The sequence below is a fragment of the Cebus imitator genome, unplaced genomic scaffold (assembly GCF_001604975.1).
Source record: "Cebus imitator isolate Cc_AM_T3 unplaced genomic scaffold, Cebus_imitator-1.0 Scaffold353, whole genome shotgun sequence".
Lineage (NCBI taxonomy): Eukaryota > Metazoa > Chordata > Mammalia > Primates > Cebidae > Cebus > Cebus imitator.
The window spans coordinates 629,607-646,429 of record NW_016107668.1 but is presented as its reverse complement, the minus strand read 5'-3'; the positions used below and the strand labels follow the sequence as shown (position 1 = coordinate 646,429).

General features: G+C 36.6%; 1 protein-coding gene across 4 annotated transcripts in view; it reads left to right on the top strand.

Annotated features, from left to right (window-relative positions):
- Window positions 1–9,760, top strand: part of ZMAT3 (zinc finger matrin-type 3) — a 44,454-nt gene extending 34,694 nt beyond the window's left edge. For 2 of the 4 annotated variants that reach the window (XM_017506287.2, XM_017506286.2), the window contains exon 6: window positions 2,380–9,760. In XM_017506287.2, coding sequence (XP_017361776.1) covers window positions 2,380–2,591 — 212 coding nt within the window. In that variant the 3' untranslated portion in view covers window positions 2,592–9,760. Of the gene's footprint in view, window positions 1–3; window positions 103–2,379 lie in introns of those variants that run through there. The other 2 variants (XM_017506289.2, XM_017506290.2) reach the window with 2 other exon arrangements.
- Window positions 9,761–16,823: the final 7,063 nt, after the last annotated feature.

Sequence of the window (16,823 nt, the reverse complement as noted above, 5' to 3'; positions counted from 1 at the left end):
CAGGTACCCTGTCTCTTTCCACATCCCTGTGTATACAGTGCAGAATAATTCAGGTACCCTGTCTGTTTCCACGTACCTATGTATACAGTGCAGAATAACTCAGGTATCCTGTCTGTTTCCACATCCCTGTGTATACAGTGCAGAATAATTCAGGTACCCTGTCTCTTTCCACATACTGTGGTGGCATTTTGCACATGGCCTCCTTTGTTTTTATTTCTTTTAATGATAATAGAGAGCCTGAGATTTTGGAGTTAGTCAGTGCTTTATTGAATTAGTCTAGAGGTGGTTTTTCAGGCTGGTATGTATTTCAGCTCTTATTTATTTACTTTAATTATTTACAATAATAAATATATTCTTTATTTTGGTTTTAAACCATAGTCTATGTTTTAGGGTCTCTTATAATCCCTTCATATCTGTTTATATTTGCCAGCCGAGAAATGTAAAATGCAATACAAATGGGCAACTTGGTTTAAAGTTGTACCATGTTAAAAAAGATTCTAAAGCAGTGGTTTTTAACCAGGGTAGTGAAACAGTTACCCAAGGAGTTTTTACAAAGTGCCTGAACCATGAGTTAGAGATTTTCAGTGAGTAAATTTGGAGCGGGACCCAGAGATATATGTGTTTTGAAAATGCTTGCTTGGTGCTTCTGATACACACATTCAGTTCACAAGCACTGGTTTATAGGAATGCATTCTGCATTTTCCGATTGTCCGATTGTTCTCAGCAGGGAGAGTGGGCTGAGTAGTTCCTCATCCTCCCTCTACCTCAGCCTCTGATATGTGCATGTGCCAGCAGAGGTCATTTACTTGAACACTGAAACAAATAGAAAGCAGAGCTGACTGAAAAGCCAGAGAAGTCTACTAAAAAGAGGACATAGAGAAAGCACAGTTCAGGCTGGGTGCTGGTGGCTCATGTCTGTAATGCCAGCACATTGGGAGGCTGAGGTGTGTGAATCACCTGAGGTCAGGAGTTTGAGACCAGGCTGGTCAACATGGTGAAACCCCGTCTCTGCTAAAAATAAAAAATTAGCTGGGCATGATGGTGGGCACCTGTAATCCCAGCTACTCAGGAGGCTGAGGCAAGAGAATCGCTTGAAGCTTGGAGGTGGAGGTTGCAGTGAGCTGAGATTGCGCCACTGCACTCCAACCTGGGTGACAGAGCAAGACTCTGTCTCAAAAAAAAAAAAAAAAAAAAAAAAAAAAAAAAAAAACAAAAAAAAAAAAAAAAAAAAAAAAAAAAAAAAAAGCACCATTCATTATGATTAATAAAAGTCTAAACATATATTAGTAATTATAATAAATGTAAAATTGCCGAAGTCCAAAAATATTAAGTTGGATAAAAGAAATCCATCTGAAATGAAGGAAGCTGGGATAGCTGTATTAATATCAGAAAAATAAATTTTAGGATAGATTATGTTCTCTGATGACTACAATGAAATGAGAAGTCAACAAAAATAGAAAAGCAAAATTTCTGTGTGTGAATTTAAAAATACCTCTAAATAACTTATGGTTTAAAGAAACAATTATACTGGAAATTTAAAATTCTTAGAATGAAACAGTAATGAAAATATATTAACACTTGTAGGATGCAGTGAAAGCAGTATTTTGAGAAAAGCATTACATGTATATTATTGCAGTAGACGTGAAAAGCGGAAAGTGAATGAATTAAGGATCCAGCTTATGAAGTCAGTAATGTAAAAAGAGGAAAATGAAATGATCTGTAATGTCACCAACACTTTTGCAGATTTCGTTCTAATCTCTTCATATATATTACTTCTTTAAAATAGAAATGGGATTCTAGTTTGGGATCTTCTTAGTTTACTTAATGAGAGTTTTCTGTAGCATTACTATATTTGGCAACTACATAGTTTTCCATTGCATTCATTACCATATTTTCTTTAATCCTATTTTTGAATCTCTCCTTCCCCCTAAATTTTTGGTTTTATAATCACTGCTGAGATAAACATGTTGCTGGTAAATCTCTGTGTGATAATTCTCAGTATTTTCTTAGGATAATTCTCACAAGTGGAATTTCTGGATTAAAGGGTTGACAGAAGTATGAGACTCCTGACATAATGCTTGGAAATTAAAGTATTTTTAAAAGTGTATTCACTTTTTTTTAGAGACACAGCCACTTGGAATTTGGTTTTGGCTCTACAGCAATTTTTCTGACAATAGTTGGAGGAATCATTTTATCTTTTTAGATTGAACCTGTATAAAATTATAATTTTAAACATCCATTAACTTTGCGTTCACTTAAAGCTAAGAATCTGTGAATTTTATAATTTGAGCTTAGAATTACAAATTACAGTGATAATTGGTCAGGTTGTCATTCAGTTAATTAATGTTTTGAATATATTATTTCTATCTCTTGCTTTAGCAGGTCCTTACTTCAATCCCCGCTCTCGGCAGAGAATTCCACGTGATCTGGCCATGTGTGTTACTCCAAGTGGCCAGTTTTACTGCTCAATGTGTAATGTTGGGGCTGGCGAAGAGATTGAATTCCGGCAGCATTTAGAGAGCAAGCAACATAAGAGCAAGGTGTCTGAACAGCGGTACAGGAGTGAGATGGAGAATCTGGGATATGTGTAGTGATTCTCATGCTACGATAGAGCGGCTTATCCTGCCTGTTGTTTGCCTTTTGTCAACTTGCCCTGCTTTGTGGTCCTTTTGATATGAGTGCATTCTTCTGCTTAACGTTAATACATGTAACCCACAGTGGTACCATGAGATGTCAAAACCTGGGGGCCCAGGGGCGGGGCGGGGAGGCAGGTGTGGAGAATGTACTTCTTAGGTCATAACGCTTTTGCAGGGTCTGTTGTGTTGAGCTGCTCAGCACGTGACCTACCTACCCCAGCAGAAATAACTTTTTATCTTGCCCAAGTTCTGGTCAACTTTGTTTAAAAGTATCATTTTCTTTTGCAATTTTAGTTTTATGTGCTGTTAAAGAATTGTATTGAATTCTTTTTAGATCAAAGCAAAAATAGGTCAGCAGAGATTTCAGTTTCCCAGAGTTTAACCAGAACCACCACCTCATTGCATTGTCAGTAGGATACGTTGTTAGAAACTGTTAAGGTCTTTCCTGGGACATTTTTTTCCTGCAATTTTCTTTTGCAGTTTTAGTTTTATGCACTGTTAAGGAATTGCATTGACTTCTTTTTAGATCACAGTAAAAATAGGATGGCAGAGATTTCAGTTTCCTGGGGAGTAACCAAGAACCACCACCTCAAAGCCTTGTCAGTAGGACATATTGTTAGAAACTGTTAGGGTCTTTCCCGGGACATGTTTTTTTCTATATCAGTTCTCCCTGTCATTGAAACGTAAGTTTTCTTGAATTCAAATACTCCCAATGAGCTTGTGTACTCCAAACAGCTAAACTTGATTTCCAGTTGGGGATTTCCACACATTTAATTACTGCCTTCTTCCTGCCTCTCTTTTCCCGACCCTTGCCCCTCCTAGTTGAATCAGCTTGTCGAACAAGCTCATTTTCATGCCCCAGCTGTGCTGTGGGTTTTCCAAGCCTCATATTTGAATATTTCTTGAGTTTAAGGTGGATATGATTTTTAAAAATTTAGTTTCCAGCAGAGTTAAGGAAACAAAGATATGTTTGATTTTTCAATTTAGAGTTACTTCTTCATGGATAGTAACATGCACTTATATCATGATTTAAACCATCAATTTGGATTGCTTGACATTTTGTTTTGCCAGACTTTTTTGATAGTTTGATTATTACACTTTACTTACATTTTCCTCTGTCTTGCCAGTCTGTTGGCCGTCCTGAAAAATGTCACTACCTGCTGTTTTATACACGGAGAGGAACTTTTTAAAAAGCAAATAAAGTGTCACTATGTTTGTTTCCAGTAGAAAAATACATGAACTATGGTTTTATTCTTTGTAATTCGCCTTTCTTGAAGATAATGAAAAGTATACAATAGATCATTTTGGCATCTGATAATTATATCAATATTGTTATTTTTGTTTTTTGCTTTTAAAATAAGAAGTTGTAATGTATATCTAGATTAATGGAGTGCTCTGTGAATGTTTATTAACTATATCTTATCTATTTACTGTATTTTACATGCATAAGACCAGTGGCCATCCATATTACTTTTGAAAGGCCACTTGATTTGGAAGTTTATATTTTAAGCAGTATCTTTGAACAATGCTCAATTCGCATTTGATTGCTTATATTACTAATTAGAGATAAAACTTCCATCTTTTCTTGAGAATCCTGTAGGCAAATAGATTCAGGAAGGCAAATTACAATCATTCTTTTTCTGTAATATTTTGGGACAACTTTTAAACAACTCAGACGCATGTTTAAAATTGAGTTTTCTGTGACTAACCCCTTCTATACTATCCAGTTACTGTCTTCCGTTGAAGTGGTGGTTCTTTGAAGAGTAGCATTATTTTGTAACATTTTTTCTCCCAGAAACAGAAGAATCAAGTATTATTCTCTTAGGATTCTATCTTGACCTGTGACTCTTAATATAATAACTACCCCACCCCCCCTTTTTTGCAGTAATCTATAAAGTAGAGTTGCTTAGTTTTGAGCAATTTAGGGCTTTTCTTATTGGCCAGTAGGTTACTCATTTTGCTGCTAAGTATAATTTTTTTGGTCAATTTTAATATTATAGTGCTGGCCACTTGGTTCTATGATTACCTAAAAATCTAGGCTTTTTTCCCTCTGTAGGTATGTATGTGTATGCATACCCCCATACACATGATACCATAGAGAGGTATGTCAACCCTTATTTCAAATAACAGTAGAAGATACACATATGAATTTATGTTTTATAAAAATGGCATTCATCCACTTTGTTTTCCTTTGGAAATAGTTTTAAAAGAAAGATTCCCCTTGCTCTCTCCACTTAACGTTTCATTATATACGTAGAACAAGCAGTGGACTTAAGGGCTTGATGTTGTTCAGGCCTTGTGTATTCAGGTTTCCAGTTTCCCAGTGCCCTTAATGGATGTTATGAATGCATAAGCGCATTTTCTTTTAAAGAAAGAAGTTAGATTTATAGTATTATTTCTTACTTGCTGTATTTCTTTGCACTAAAAAAGAGCTATGTGTTTGTTTTATATGACACTTTAGTACCGTATTGCCTACAGTAACTCAGTTTGCTCCTTAATTTTCAAACTCTGGGAAGTTGATGAGTAACTTCCATGATCACTTGTAAAAGTTACATGCACATCTAAAAAACAATCACAAATTATGACAGTAGGTTGTGTTTTGGGCTTGTTACCTTGCAATATTCTCTGTTCCATAGGTGAAAACAAAGGGTGACAGAGTTTATCAGGCAAGAAATTCCTAAATGGATACATCTGTGCATGGAGCAGTTTCTCATGTCCATCTATCTGTAGACAGTGTTTTTTCTGTCTAAGCAGACTGTTTCTCCTGAGTCCGTGATACGTGATCTTCGTTGTGTCACTTTGTGATGTTCAGTCCTGCTCTGTAGCATACTTTAGGATTTGCATCTTGTACTCCCCAGGAATTATGTTAGTGTCTTTTTCTATGTGGTCTTCAAGGATGGACAGAGGCCTAAACAACAACAAAAAAATCAGTAAAAAGAAAAAAAACCTTGGATTTCAGTAATCATCCATAGGAACTCATAGCATCAGTCTCTTTTCTCTGTTGATAATGTCTTTATGTAAGTTGTCAATAAAAAAATCAATGTTAGAAGATGACAATTAGAATTCTTCTTAGGTTTCGAGGGTAAGAAGTTGTAAAGAAAGAAAATTAGTGTTTCAATTAAAATATTGGATTGCATATATCTTGGAAGTGGTTTGGTTAAAAAAAAAAAAAAAGTTCAGTTACCAAACTGAGTGTGCCCTGTAATCCTTCTGGGCCCCCTGAAGATACTTTGAAAATCTTTTGTTGGTCATGACTTTGCACATCATGTCCTGCAGCTTGTAAATACGTGCATGTGGTTTATGTTTGTCTGCCTGTTTCTTGCTACACTGCATTCTGCAAGGTGAGTAATTTTTAAAAATACCATTTATTTTGAAAAAGTTTCTCCTCCAACTCTTCCTCACGATTCCCCTTTTAATTAGTTGGTAAACTTAGAAAACCATTAGGATTTTTGAAGCCCTGAGTTTAAAAGAAGAATCATGGCTATTTGACACCATCCTTACGTCCCGCTGACTTTAAAAGCTAACAAGAAGCATGAGATCTTCCACCTCATTTTAGAAAGCTCTTCTACAGAACTATATGCTTGCTTATAGTTACCTACCTACAGTTTGAACAGCAAGAAAGGGAGACATGTGTGGCTGGTTACATCTTCCTTAACTCCTAAATTGGCTGGGACGCAAGCAACAGCAGTATGAGGTCCAGTGACTTAGGTAAAATGAGCCTGAAGAACTTGGTGAGGTGTGGACCAGGACAATAGAGCTGCTTTAGAAATAAACTGAGACTTGTTTTGTCAGGATAGATAAAAGTTTCATGCAGGTTTTTGAACAGATGTTTTAAAAAAATTTGACCTTACCAACTATTTTTTTCTTCTAGCCAAATCATAGTACAGGAGTTTCATATGTAATAAAAAGTGTTTTGTTACTGTTTTTGCTCTCTTGGCAGGGGAGAACCCCTACCATTGTGAGCTGTTACTGTCAGTCTAGCTGAATGGACAAATAGCTGTGTAAATAGCTTCTCATAAAACATTTCTTCTGATAGCTGTTTGACTTTTTCTCCCAGTTATGAATGGGAGGAACATTTGTAAACTTCCTTTCTGGGTAGCTACCAAAAAACGTACTGGCTTATGGTCCCATGTGACCCTGTCTCCATTAAGCCCAGAATCTGAGTGCCTTTAGCAAGTGTGAGCATTTCACAGAGAGAAGAGATGACAGAATTATTGCTGTTAATCACCATTCATAAATAGGAACTTGGACCAACAATGGTCTGTGTGAATTCTGTTCTACATCTTTTTTTTCCCTTTCTTAATGCATTCTCAATTTGATACCAAGTAAAACTTGTCGTTATTGATCAGGAACCATACATCCTGAAAATGAATTCAGTTGTCCCAAGCTGGCAGCAGTCATAGGTCATTTTTCACGTTGATTTGTGTTGTATTTGTACTTAGTAAATGGCAGCCTGTTCAACTGGAAGAGCGTGACACAGATGTTTGGAAAAATTCTTTATTCTAGTGGTCATTTTCAAACTTGTCTTTCCTGTGGAGAGGGGAAATATGTATTTGCAACTAAAGTATTTGAAGAGACTGGCACAATAATTACATTAGTTCATTTCTATATTAAAGGAAGCATCTTCACAAATCAGGTTTTAGGACATTAAAAGCAAAATTTTCCCTTGTTTAATGAATTTAAAATTCTAAATTGCCTGAGTACTTAGAATCTTTGAAACACACTGTTAGACTAATTTTATTATAGAAATGCTAACATGTTCCTCAACATTTTCGCAAGAAATTTTCAGACATACATCAAAGTTGAAAAAACTTTACACTATAAGCACTGCTAGATTCTGCCATTAACATTTGGCTATGCTTGTATTGCCACGTACCTGTTTATTTCTCCATCCCTCTTTTCATCCATTGATCCATCAGGTTTTTTTTTTTTTTAAACATTCCAAAGTAAATTTTAGGCAGCACACTGCCCTAAATTCTTAGCATGGGTGTCGTTAAAGTTTGCTATTCGTTTGAATATCTTTTTTGAAAGTGATATATGAAGTCGATAACCTGAGCCAATTTACACAGTTTTTTTTTTTTTCCCCTCTTTTTTTTTTTTTTTTTTTTTTTTTTTCTCTCCTGTGGACCTTTGTCTTCCAGTTTCTCTTGTGTGTGCTTAGGGTGAGGGAGGACAATTCCTTTCAAACACAAGTTTATTTTAGAATTGGTCATTTTTAAATGCTTGTCACAAATTTTAAAGTTTCAAAATAATTTTTCTTTTTCCCACTTCTGATGATGTATTTTTGCCAAACTATGCAGCTTCTTCAGAAAACTAGAAATTACAGATCGGGGTTTATGAAATCAGGAAATACCTCGTTTCAATCTGTGGCTGCTTTTCTCCCTCTTGTCACTTCTCCCACAAGACTCTGCTGCTTGACCAGAAGGTGGAGGGAGAAAAGAGTCCAGCCCCTATAATTAGCTGATTTAAACAACTCTAGGAGAACAGATTAAGTAGCTTAGTAAGTTGAAACTATTTATTTTTCTGAAGAATTTGATTTGAATTCCCTGAGAATTGTAATTATCCATGCTTCCTCCAGCTGTAATTAGCAGAATTAAAAATTATTGTACTGTACAATGAGTTGTTGAACTGTAAGCCTTAGTAACCAACTTTAGCTTTACTGTAGTCATATTTAGAATTTTTTTTGACATATGCCTTTATGTTAATGCTCACTTTTTGTGGATAAGATCTAAAGAATTTAAGTGACTTCTTCCAGGTCATGAAGATTCAATGGGTAGAATTGAATCAGAATTGGAATGTTCCAGATTCATATTCTTGTATGTGTTTGATAAAATTCATGGCTTCCAAAGTAACTGAACACTTCCTTTGGGCCCTTCGAGGGAAAAATACATATTTTTACTAATTAAACTTTTATTTTTGGACATTTCACGATTCTTTGAACTTAAAGATATTCTCATGGTTATAGTTCCAAATTAAGCCCAATGCCATTGCTAAAAATCTTGCTGCAGTGTTGAATACTAATAATGCAGCATTTATCAGATTTTCTTGCATTTTGGTGACCTTCATGATTCACTTATATGTCTTTGTAAGTGCTGAATTGACCCCCTCACTAGTGAAAATAATAAATGTTCTGTATCATTTATTATTATTTGTGTATTCTCTACATGATATATATTTTTTTAAGGAAAAGTAACTCCACATGTCAGAAGGAGTGATATCCTAGGGCAAAGCGCATATAAAGCAGTTTATTTCTACACTGCAAATATGGCATGTACAGAAACAAAACTCGGAGTGGCTGGTCATTGTTTTGGCCTCTTTTGGTACCTGAGTACCTTTCGGAGGTTTTGTAAATCATGTGTCATTTGTAAGAATTTCATGCTAACTCTCTGTTACTTGTTTACCTGTGGTATCCTTGACTGACCATAATGATTTAGTTTGGGTATGATGTGTCTGCTTTGAGATGCCTTAATGGAGTACGTCAGATCCTGCTTTAAAGCATTCCATATATCTGGTGGGACAATAAGGTGCCTCTCCTTGGTTATATGCTCTAGATTAAGAAGCGAAACTGATTTTGCTTTCACCATTAAGGTTGCATTTTAATGCAGTCATTAAGTTAGAGAATAAAATGTAAACCAAGGGAGACTTTAGAACCCTTCACTTAATGGCATGGCAAATTTTAAACTGCTTTTGCAATTTCACTAGAACTATCTTTGGTAAAGGAGATAGCTAAGAAATGTCAGCCCAAACTGTATGTAATTAGGGTTGTTTTTATAATTTTCTCTAAATGTTGTACAGGGGCTTAAGACCTGTGTATGCTGTTGGGTCAGAGTGCCAGTCACTGCTTTGGAAATCTGTGTTCTGGGGCTATGGAATGGCAAATGTGTCATGGGATTAAAACCAATCAACTGTGAACTGTGAAATGGAAATTGCTCTTTTCGTTTTATTTTCTTTAGCATATTGAGTATAGAAATATGAAACTTATTTAAAATTTATACTGCTTTTGTTGATGGCTCATTTTGGCTGTGTATCCTCACTTATATACTGATTTCTGATAAAGGCTTGACATTATAACAGGCATTTTGTGTTCCAATTTAATAAAACGGTTTCTGAGTCTTGTCTGAAAATTGGTTATGAATTGAAGATCAAGGGAAGATGGTAAATTGTCAACACTGAGATGATATTCTGATGCTGATTTTCAATGACTGGTTCCCCATTCATCAGTCTGCACACTGTCTGCCATGGTCTTCTGGAAATCATGCAAAAGCTTTTAGGCTGGCAGTAGAATCAACCTAGCTGCCCACAGTGCCCATTCTCCTCATCACTGGAGTTAGCCTGGGACTGGAGTGAGTTCTCAATTGTATTGATATATATTAATATTTATTTTCCCTTTGAGTTTTAAGAAAGTTGGCCTTAGTACCATAAACACTGCTAGAAATAAACACATTATTAAAAAGCACCTACCCATTAGTCTTTTAAATATAATCAATTTATATATGCAATATAATTGAGATGTGGTCCTTTAAACAGCCTGGTTTTCTGTATACAGTGTACTTTTGAATTTCAGTGCTCATTTAAAAAAATAAGATTATAGGCCGTAAGATGCTGTTATGCTTCAATTAATCAGGATGCAAGACACATAACCTTACTGGTTATGCAAGACACAACCAGGGAAAAATTCCTGGGTCTGCACAGAAAAAAAAGTTTCTGAATGAAACAAATAGATCACATCAAATTTGTGTATTATAAAGTGCTCAAGGCATCTGCACATTTTATTAAGTCATCTCCAGGAGATTTGTAGCTTTAAAAAAGCCATGATAATATGTACCAAAAAAGTCTTAAATGACTTCAGATTTTCAGCCTTTTTAAAAGGCATTTCTGAGGCTTATTCATTGGCTGAAAATCTATAAAAGATCAAATACTGGGTGTTATCCTTTATAATTGCTTGTATTTAAAAGGCTAGTGATGATCTTTCCAGTCTGACAAATTGATAGAAGATTATAAAGATCAGAAATCGATCTTTTGTGATGAGTTTAAAGATTTTTATTATCCGAGTTGAGGCTTAAACCACCACGTTTTATTCTTAATTGTGGGATCTTCATAACTTGAAAATTAAGAATTACAAAAAGGGGGGGGGGCAGGAAAAAAAATTAGAAAAAGACAGTTAGCTTGTGTGATGTGAATATTATTTTAAAGGGATGTGATTATGAGTTCTAGCCAAAAACCCCTAAAAATAGATTTCATGGTTTGTATGTTCAAGTCTGTGGGTATATATGTGTACATATATTTGAGGGGAATGTATACCGGGAGGGAGTTTATGGAAATATGTTTAAGATGATCAAATACTAGTAATGAAGTGTGTCCAAAGGAGCAGATGTAAATTTGCCACTGGAAGAAATATACTCCACCATAGGCCTTCTATAACTTACGCTGGGCATTTGGGATGAAAGTACGTAATTAGAGCTTCAAATGTGTTGGCTGGCACTTGTTCTAGACAGAAACAAGATGTCTTTCGTATTAGCTTCAGTGTTTCATCTTTGCTGATGCCAGAGGCTCCTCTCTAACCTTGTTTTCCAGAAATCCTTACTGGTTATGGATTTTGACCAGAGGTATGTAGTGCCACCTTGTGGACTCTGTAGATCCTACAGTTAGGAGTTTGTGGTTGGTGAACTGTAAACAAGATGCTTGGCTGAAAACCACCTTGTGGAGGATGTGAGTATTTATCTGCAAATAAAACAAGTCATGTCTTTAAGGGCTTCCGAATACTATGTTTTTACAGCTTAAGCTGCTGAAGTATGACAGAGTGGGAAAAGTGTTGAATTGGCAATCAGGACACATATATGTATGTACAGATATATATGCATATGCATGTGTGAAGGTCTCATTTTTTTTGTGATTATTTAAAAACGTCTATTTAAAAAAATCTGTTCTCTACGTATTTGGTTATGTGAACAACAACAAACATGGAAATTATGGTCAATGAAAGCCCCAACCAGGAAGTAAAGGACTAGAAAAATCAAAGAAGACTTGAAAATTTAAAAACACAGTTATGTACAGAGGCAAATGTTACCAAACATTGAAATCTTGCTGATGTAAAAATTAAACTATGAAATATTAGTTTCCCCAAACATAGTTTATTTTTGGGGAAAACAACATTTTTTGCTTTAATAAGCTAACAATGAAGAACAAGACCTTTTTTTAAAAAGTATTTTTATCAAATATTTTTAACATTCAGAAAAAGTACATACTGGATAACTGGTCTCAGTTCTGTCACCAGTGTGTTCGTTGGAATGTCACGACCTCTTGAAATTCAGTTCCCCAGAATTGGGGTATTAGGGGTGGATCTAGTTACTTTTTATTCCTCTCTCTCGGTACAATGGATAATTCAGAAGATTGATGTTTTCACAAAGAATTTTTTTTTTTTTTTTTTTTTGGAGTAGGTAAGTCCTGAACTCACCCCTGAACTCCGTGCTGCCATGTCTCCTGCCCAGCGGCCATCGATCGCAGCTATGTTTCTTGAGTCTTTTCCAGATTGAGTCTCTGCAGTGTGAATGGAAGCGTTCCATCCCTACTGCTCATGAGCTTGGAGTGTGTGTGTGACCTTGGCAAGCATTCCAGACCAGCACCTGTGGGTCTAGTTCATGGTTTTCCATTCTGTGGTGTTTCCTTGAGTGATTTCTAAAATTTCTTTTATTGATCCTCTATTGATGGGCATTCATATAATAATTTTTAAAAACCTTAAAAATTGTAAAATATATGCAAGTTACCATTTTAACCATTTTTAGTGTACAGTTCAGTGGCATCACTTTGTTGTACAATCATAATCATTATCCATCTCCAGAAATTTCTTATCCTCCCAAACTGAAATTTTGCCCATTAAACAATAATGCCACATTCTCTCCTCCCCAGTCCCCGGCAACCTGTCTCTATGATTTTGACTATTTGAGGTACCGCATATACGTGGGATCATATGACAATTGTCCTTTTGTGTCTGGCTTATTTCACTTAGCATAATGTCCTCAAGGTTCATCCATGTTGTAATATGTATCAGAATTTCCTTCATTTTTAAAAAGTATTTTTAATTATGGATACATAGTATTGTACCCATTTATGGGGCACATGTGATATTTAGACACAAGCCTACAATGTGTAATGATCAAATCAGGGTAATTCTGGTGTATTATCTCCTCAAGCGTTTATCAGCTTTCCTTCCTTTTAAGGCTGAATACTGTCCCATTGCAAGGATGGATGACGCTTCGTTTATTCATCCACTGATGGACACTTAGGTCACGTCCACCTTTTAGCTGTTGTGAATCATGCTGCTATGATCATAGGTATACTTGGAAAATTATAAATTATTTTATATATGCAAAGTATATAAAATAATTTTTTTGCTGAAGTTTTGATCATTTGAATCTGTAAAACAAACGTGATTAACAGGAAAAAAAAGGCATACAGATTTATTTTTGTGTAGTTGGGAACTGGAGTCATATAAAATGTGAAAAATGCAAATGTCCAGACAGCTGACAGGCCTCAATCAATTCAGAGTTATTTTGCCAAGGTTGATGATACGCCCAGGAAAAGGAAACACTAGCCACAATAGAATCTGTGGCCCACACTTTTTCCAAAGAGGATTTTGAGTGCTTCCATATTTAAAGGGGAGAACAGTGGACAGGAAGGAGTTGCATTCTTTTTTTTGCTGAGCAAGTTAAGCCTGGAGAAGAGCTGCATTCTTTTGAAGGTTTCATCAGCGTTCAGTGGGTCCACGTTTTACATGTGCAAGGAGAGGGTGGAGGCATTGGTCTCGTGCTCAGTGAATCTGCTTTTTTCCTGAGGTGAGTAAACAGTGGAGGAAGCAGTCACTTCTGCATTTGTCTCTGCTGAGCAGAGTTTCATCCTTTTTCTCATTCCTGTGAACATAAGCTGTTAGTTTACAATGTCAGAGTGAGATTCAGCAGAGCTGTTTTAGAGTGAGGACCTTGGGGCACTCCAGAATTTCCTTGTGAGAAAATTGTGAGGGAGGTAAGTATGTAGTCCCTCATCCTGGTAGCTGTTCAGGAACAAAACTGGAGGCGTTTTGTGTAACTCAGTTCTCAAGCTTGACCTTTCCCCTTAGGCATGGTGAGTATGGGGTCCCCAAATGTTATTTTCCATTAACAACTCTTTAATACTATCTTGAGTTTGCAGAAAGAACAAGGGCTGAAGTTTGTCAAGACAGGTTATGGTGACATGAGAGGTTATGGAGGGAGAGAGGAGGCAAGTGTGCTGCAAATGTGGTCTTGTTATGCAGATGATCTCACAGGTAGCAGCCCTCAGAAAGGAGAGATGGGAGGCTGCGCAGTGGCCCACGCCTGTAATCCCGTCACTTTGGGAGACTGAGGCGGGTGGATTGCCTGAGGTCACGAGTTTGAGACCACCCTGGCCAACATGGTGAAACCTTGTCTCTACTAAAAGTAGAAAAATTAGCTGTGTGTGGTAGTGGGTGCATGTAGTCCCAGCTACTTGGGAGGTTGAGGCAGGAGAATCACTGGACCCCGGGATGTGGAGGTTGCAGTGACCCGAGATCACGCCACTACATTCCACCTGGGTGACAGAGCAAGACTGTCTCAGAATAAATAAAAAAATAAAAAATAAAAAAAAGAAGACATGGGAGCCTATGGTAGGTGTTTCTATAAAACCCTTAAAGGTGTCAGGCTCTCAGTTAATCTTTCCTTGTTCTGGACAAGGTGGGGCTTCAGAAAAAGCCTGTTTGCATTTGCTGTTTACTTCATTTTATTTTCTGTACAGATACAAATCCCCACAAAAGACTCAGCTTTGTAGGGTGATTCTTGTATTTGCAGACCCTCTGAATAGTCATCTCAAAATATGTCCAAGAAGTATATTTTGGAGTGAAACATTTTTTGGTTTCTTTTAGTACCTCACTTGATACTTTATTTTTAGAAAGTTTCACTTATTAATGTCGGGACGCAGTGGCTCACGCCTGCAATTCCAACACTGCAGAAGGCTGACGCGGGAGGATCACTTGAGCCCAGGAGTTTCAGATCAGCCTGGAATATATGGTGAAAGCCCATCTCTACAGAAGAAAAAGAAAATTAACTGGGCATGGTGGCACGTGCCTGTAGTCCCAGCTATTCAGCAGGCTGAGGTGGGAGGATTGCTTGAGCCTGGGAGGGGGAGGTTGCAGTGAGCTGAGGTTGTACACTCTATCCTGGGTGACACACAGAGAGACCCTGTCTCAAGAAAAGTAGAAAAACGTTTCACTTATTAAAGTGGGATTGGTAGCCATGGAGAGATTTGGTTTAGAAGTTTTGAGATAAGAGGGAGGAAAACAAATTGGGATAAGCAGAAAAGAACAAATGTGAGTATGTCATGTCATGTCTTCTCCAGTCAGCCTCTTAGTTGTGATAGTGGATCACTTAAACTGTTGTTTCCCATTGCAACAGGTGGCCTTGCAGGTGGGCTTTCAAAGCTTGGCCAAAGATCTTTGAGAAGAGACATTTCTACGAAAACAGAGGAAAAATAAAGGTAACATTTGGAACAGCCTATAAATTAGTTTCCTTAGAGTCTGGAGGGCAGTCAGCTGTGAAGATGCCCAGATTTGGGTTAGAAACATCTTCAGTTGAAACAGGCAGGCAGTGGCAACCTGGCAGATTTTCCTGGGTTGTACAGATTTTTTTTTTATTAAATTTTTGTGGGTACATAAGTGTGTCTATTCATGGGGTACATGAGATATTTTGGTAGAGGCATGCAATGCGTAATAATCACAGCATGGAAAATTGGGTATCCATCCCCTCAAACATTTATCCTTTGTATTACAAGCAACCCAGTTATACTCTTTTAGTTATTTTAAAACATACAGTTAAATTATTATTCACGATAGTCAAACTGGCATGCTGTCAAATCCTAGGTCTTACTCATTCTTCCTAACTACTTTTCGTACTCATTAACCATCCCCGCTCCTCACTATCCTTTCCAGCCTCTAGTAACCATCATTACCTCCATGAGTTCAATTGTTTTGATTTTTTGATCCCACAAATAAATGAGAACATGCGATGTTTATCTTTCTGTGCCTGGCTTATTTCACTTAACATATTGACCTCCAATTCCATCCACGTTGCTGCAAATAATAGAATCTCATTCTTAAATTTTATGTCTGGAGAGTACTGCAATATGTATAAGTATCACATTTTCTTTATGCATTCATGTATTGATGGATACTTAGATTGCTTCCAAATTTTGGCTGTGGTGAACAGTGCTACAAGAACTATGGGAGTACAGATATCTCCTTGATACACTGATTTCCTTTCTTTTGGGTATACACCCAGGAATGGTATTGCTGGATTGCATGGTAGCTCAATTTTTAGTTTTTTGAGGAATCTCAAAACTGTTCTCCAAAGTGGTTTTACTGATTTACATTCCCAAAACAGGTTATGAGTGTACCCATGTCTCCAAATCCTCACCAGCATTTGTTATTGCCTCTCTGTTCCATATAAGCCGTTTTAACTGAGGTAAGATGATATCTCACTGTAGTTTTGATTTGCATATCTCTGATGATCAATGATATAGAACACCTTTTCATATCCCTGTTTGTCGTTTGTGTGTCTTCTTTTGAGAAATGTTTATGCAAATCTCTTGCCTATTTTTACTCACATTATTAGACTTTTTTCCTGTAGAGTTGTCTGAGCTCCTTATATATTCTGGTTATTAATCTCTTGTCAGATGGGTAGTTTGCAAATATTTTCTCTCATTCTGTGGGTTGTCTTCACTTTGCTGCTTGTTTTCTTTGCTGTACAGAAGCTTTTAAACCTGATGTGATCCTCTTTATCCATTTTTGCTTTGATTGCCTGTGCTTGTGGGGTATTACTCAAATTTTTGCCCAGAACAATGTCCTGGAGAATTTCCCCAGTGTTTTCTTATAGCACATGCATAGTTTGACATCTTAGATTTAAGTCTTTAATCCACTTTAATTTGATTTTATATAACACAAGAGATATAGATAAAATTTATCATTCTGCATATGGATATCCAGTTTTCCCACCACCATTTATTGAAGAGACTTTCTTTTCTGTAATGTATGTTTTTGGCACCTTTGTTGAAAATGTATTCAATGTAGGTGTATGGATTTGTTTCTTTGTTCTCTATTCTGTTCCATTGGTCTATGTGTCTATTCTTTTTTTTTTTTTTTTTTTT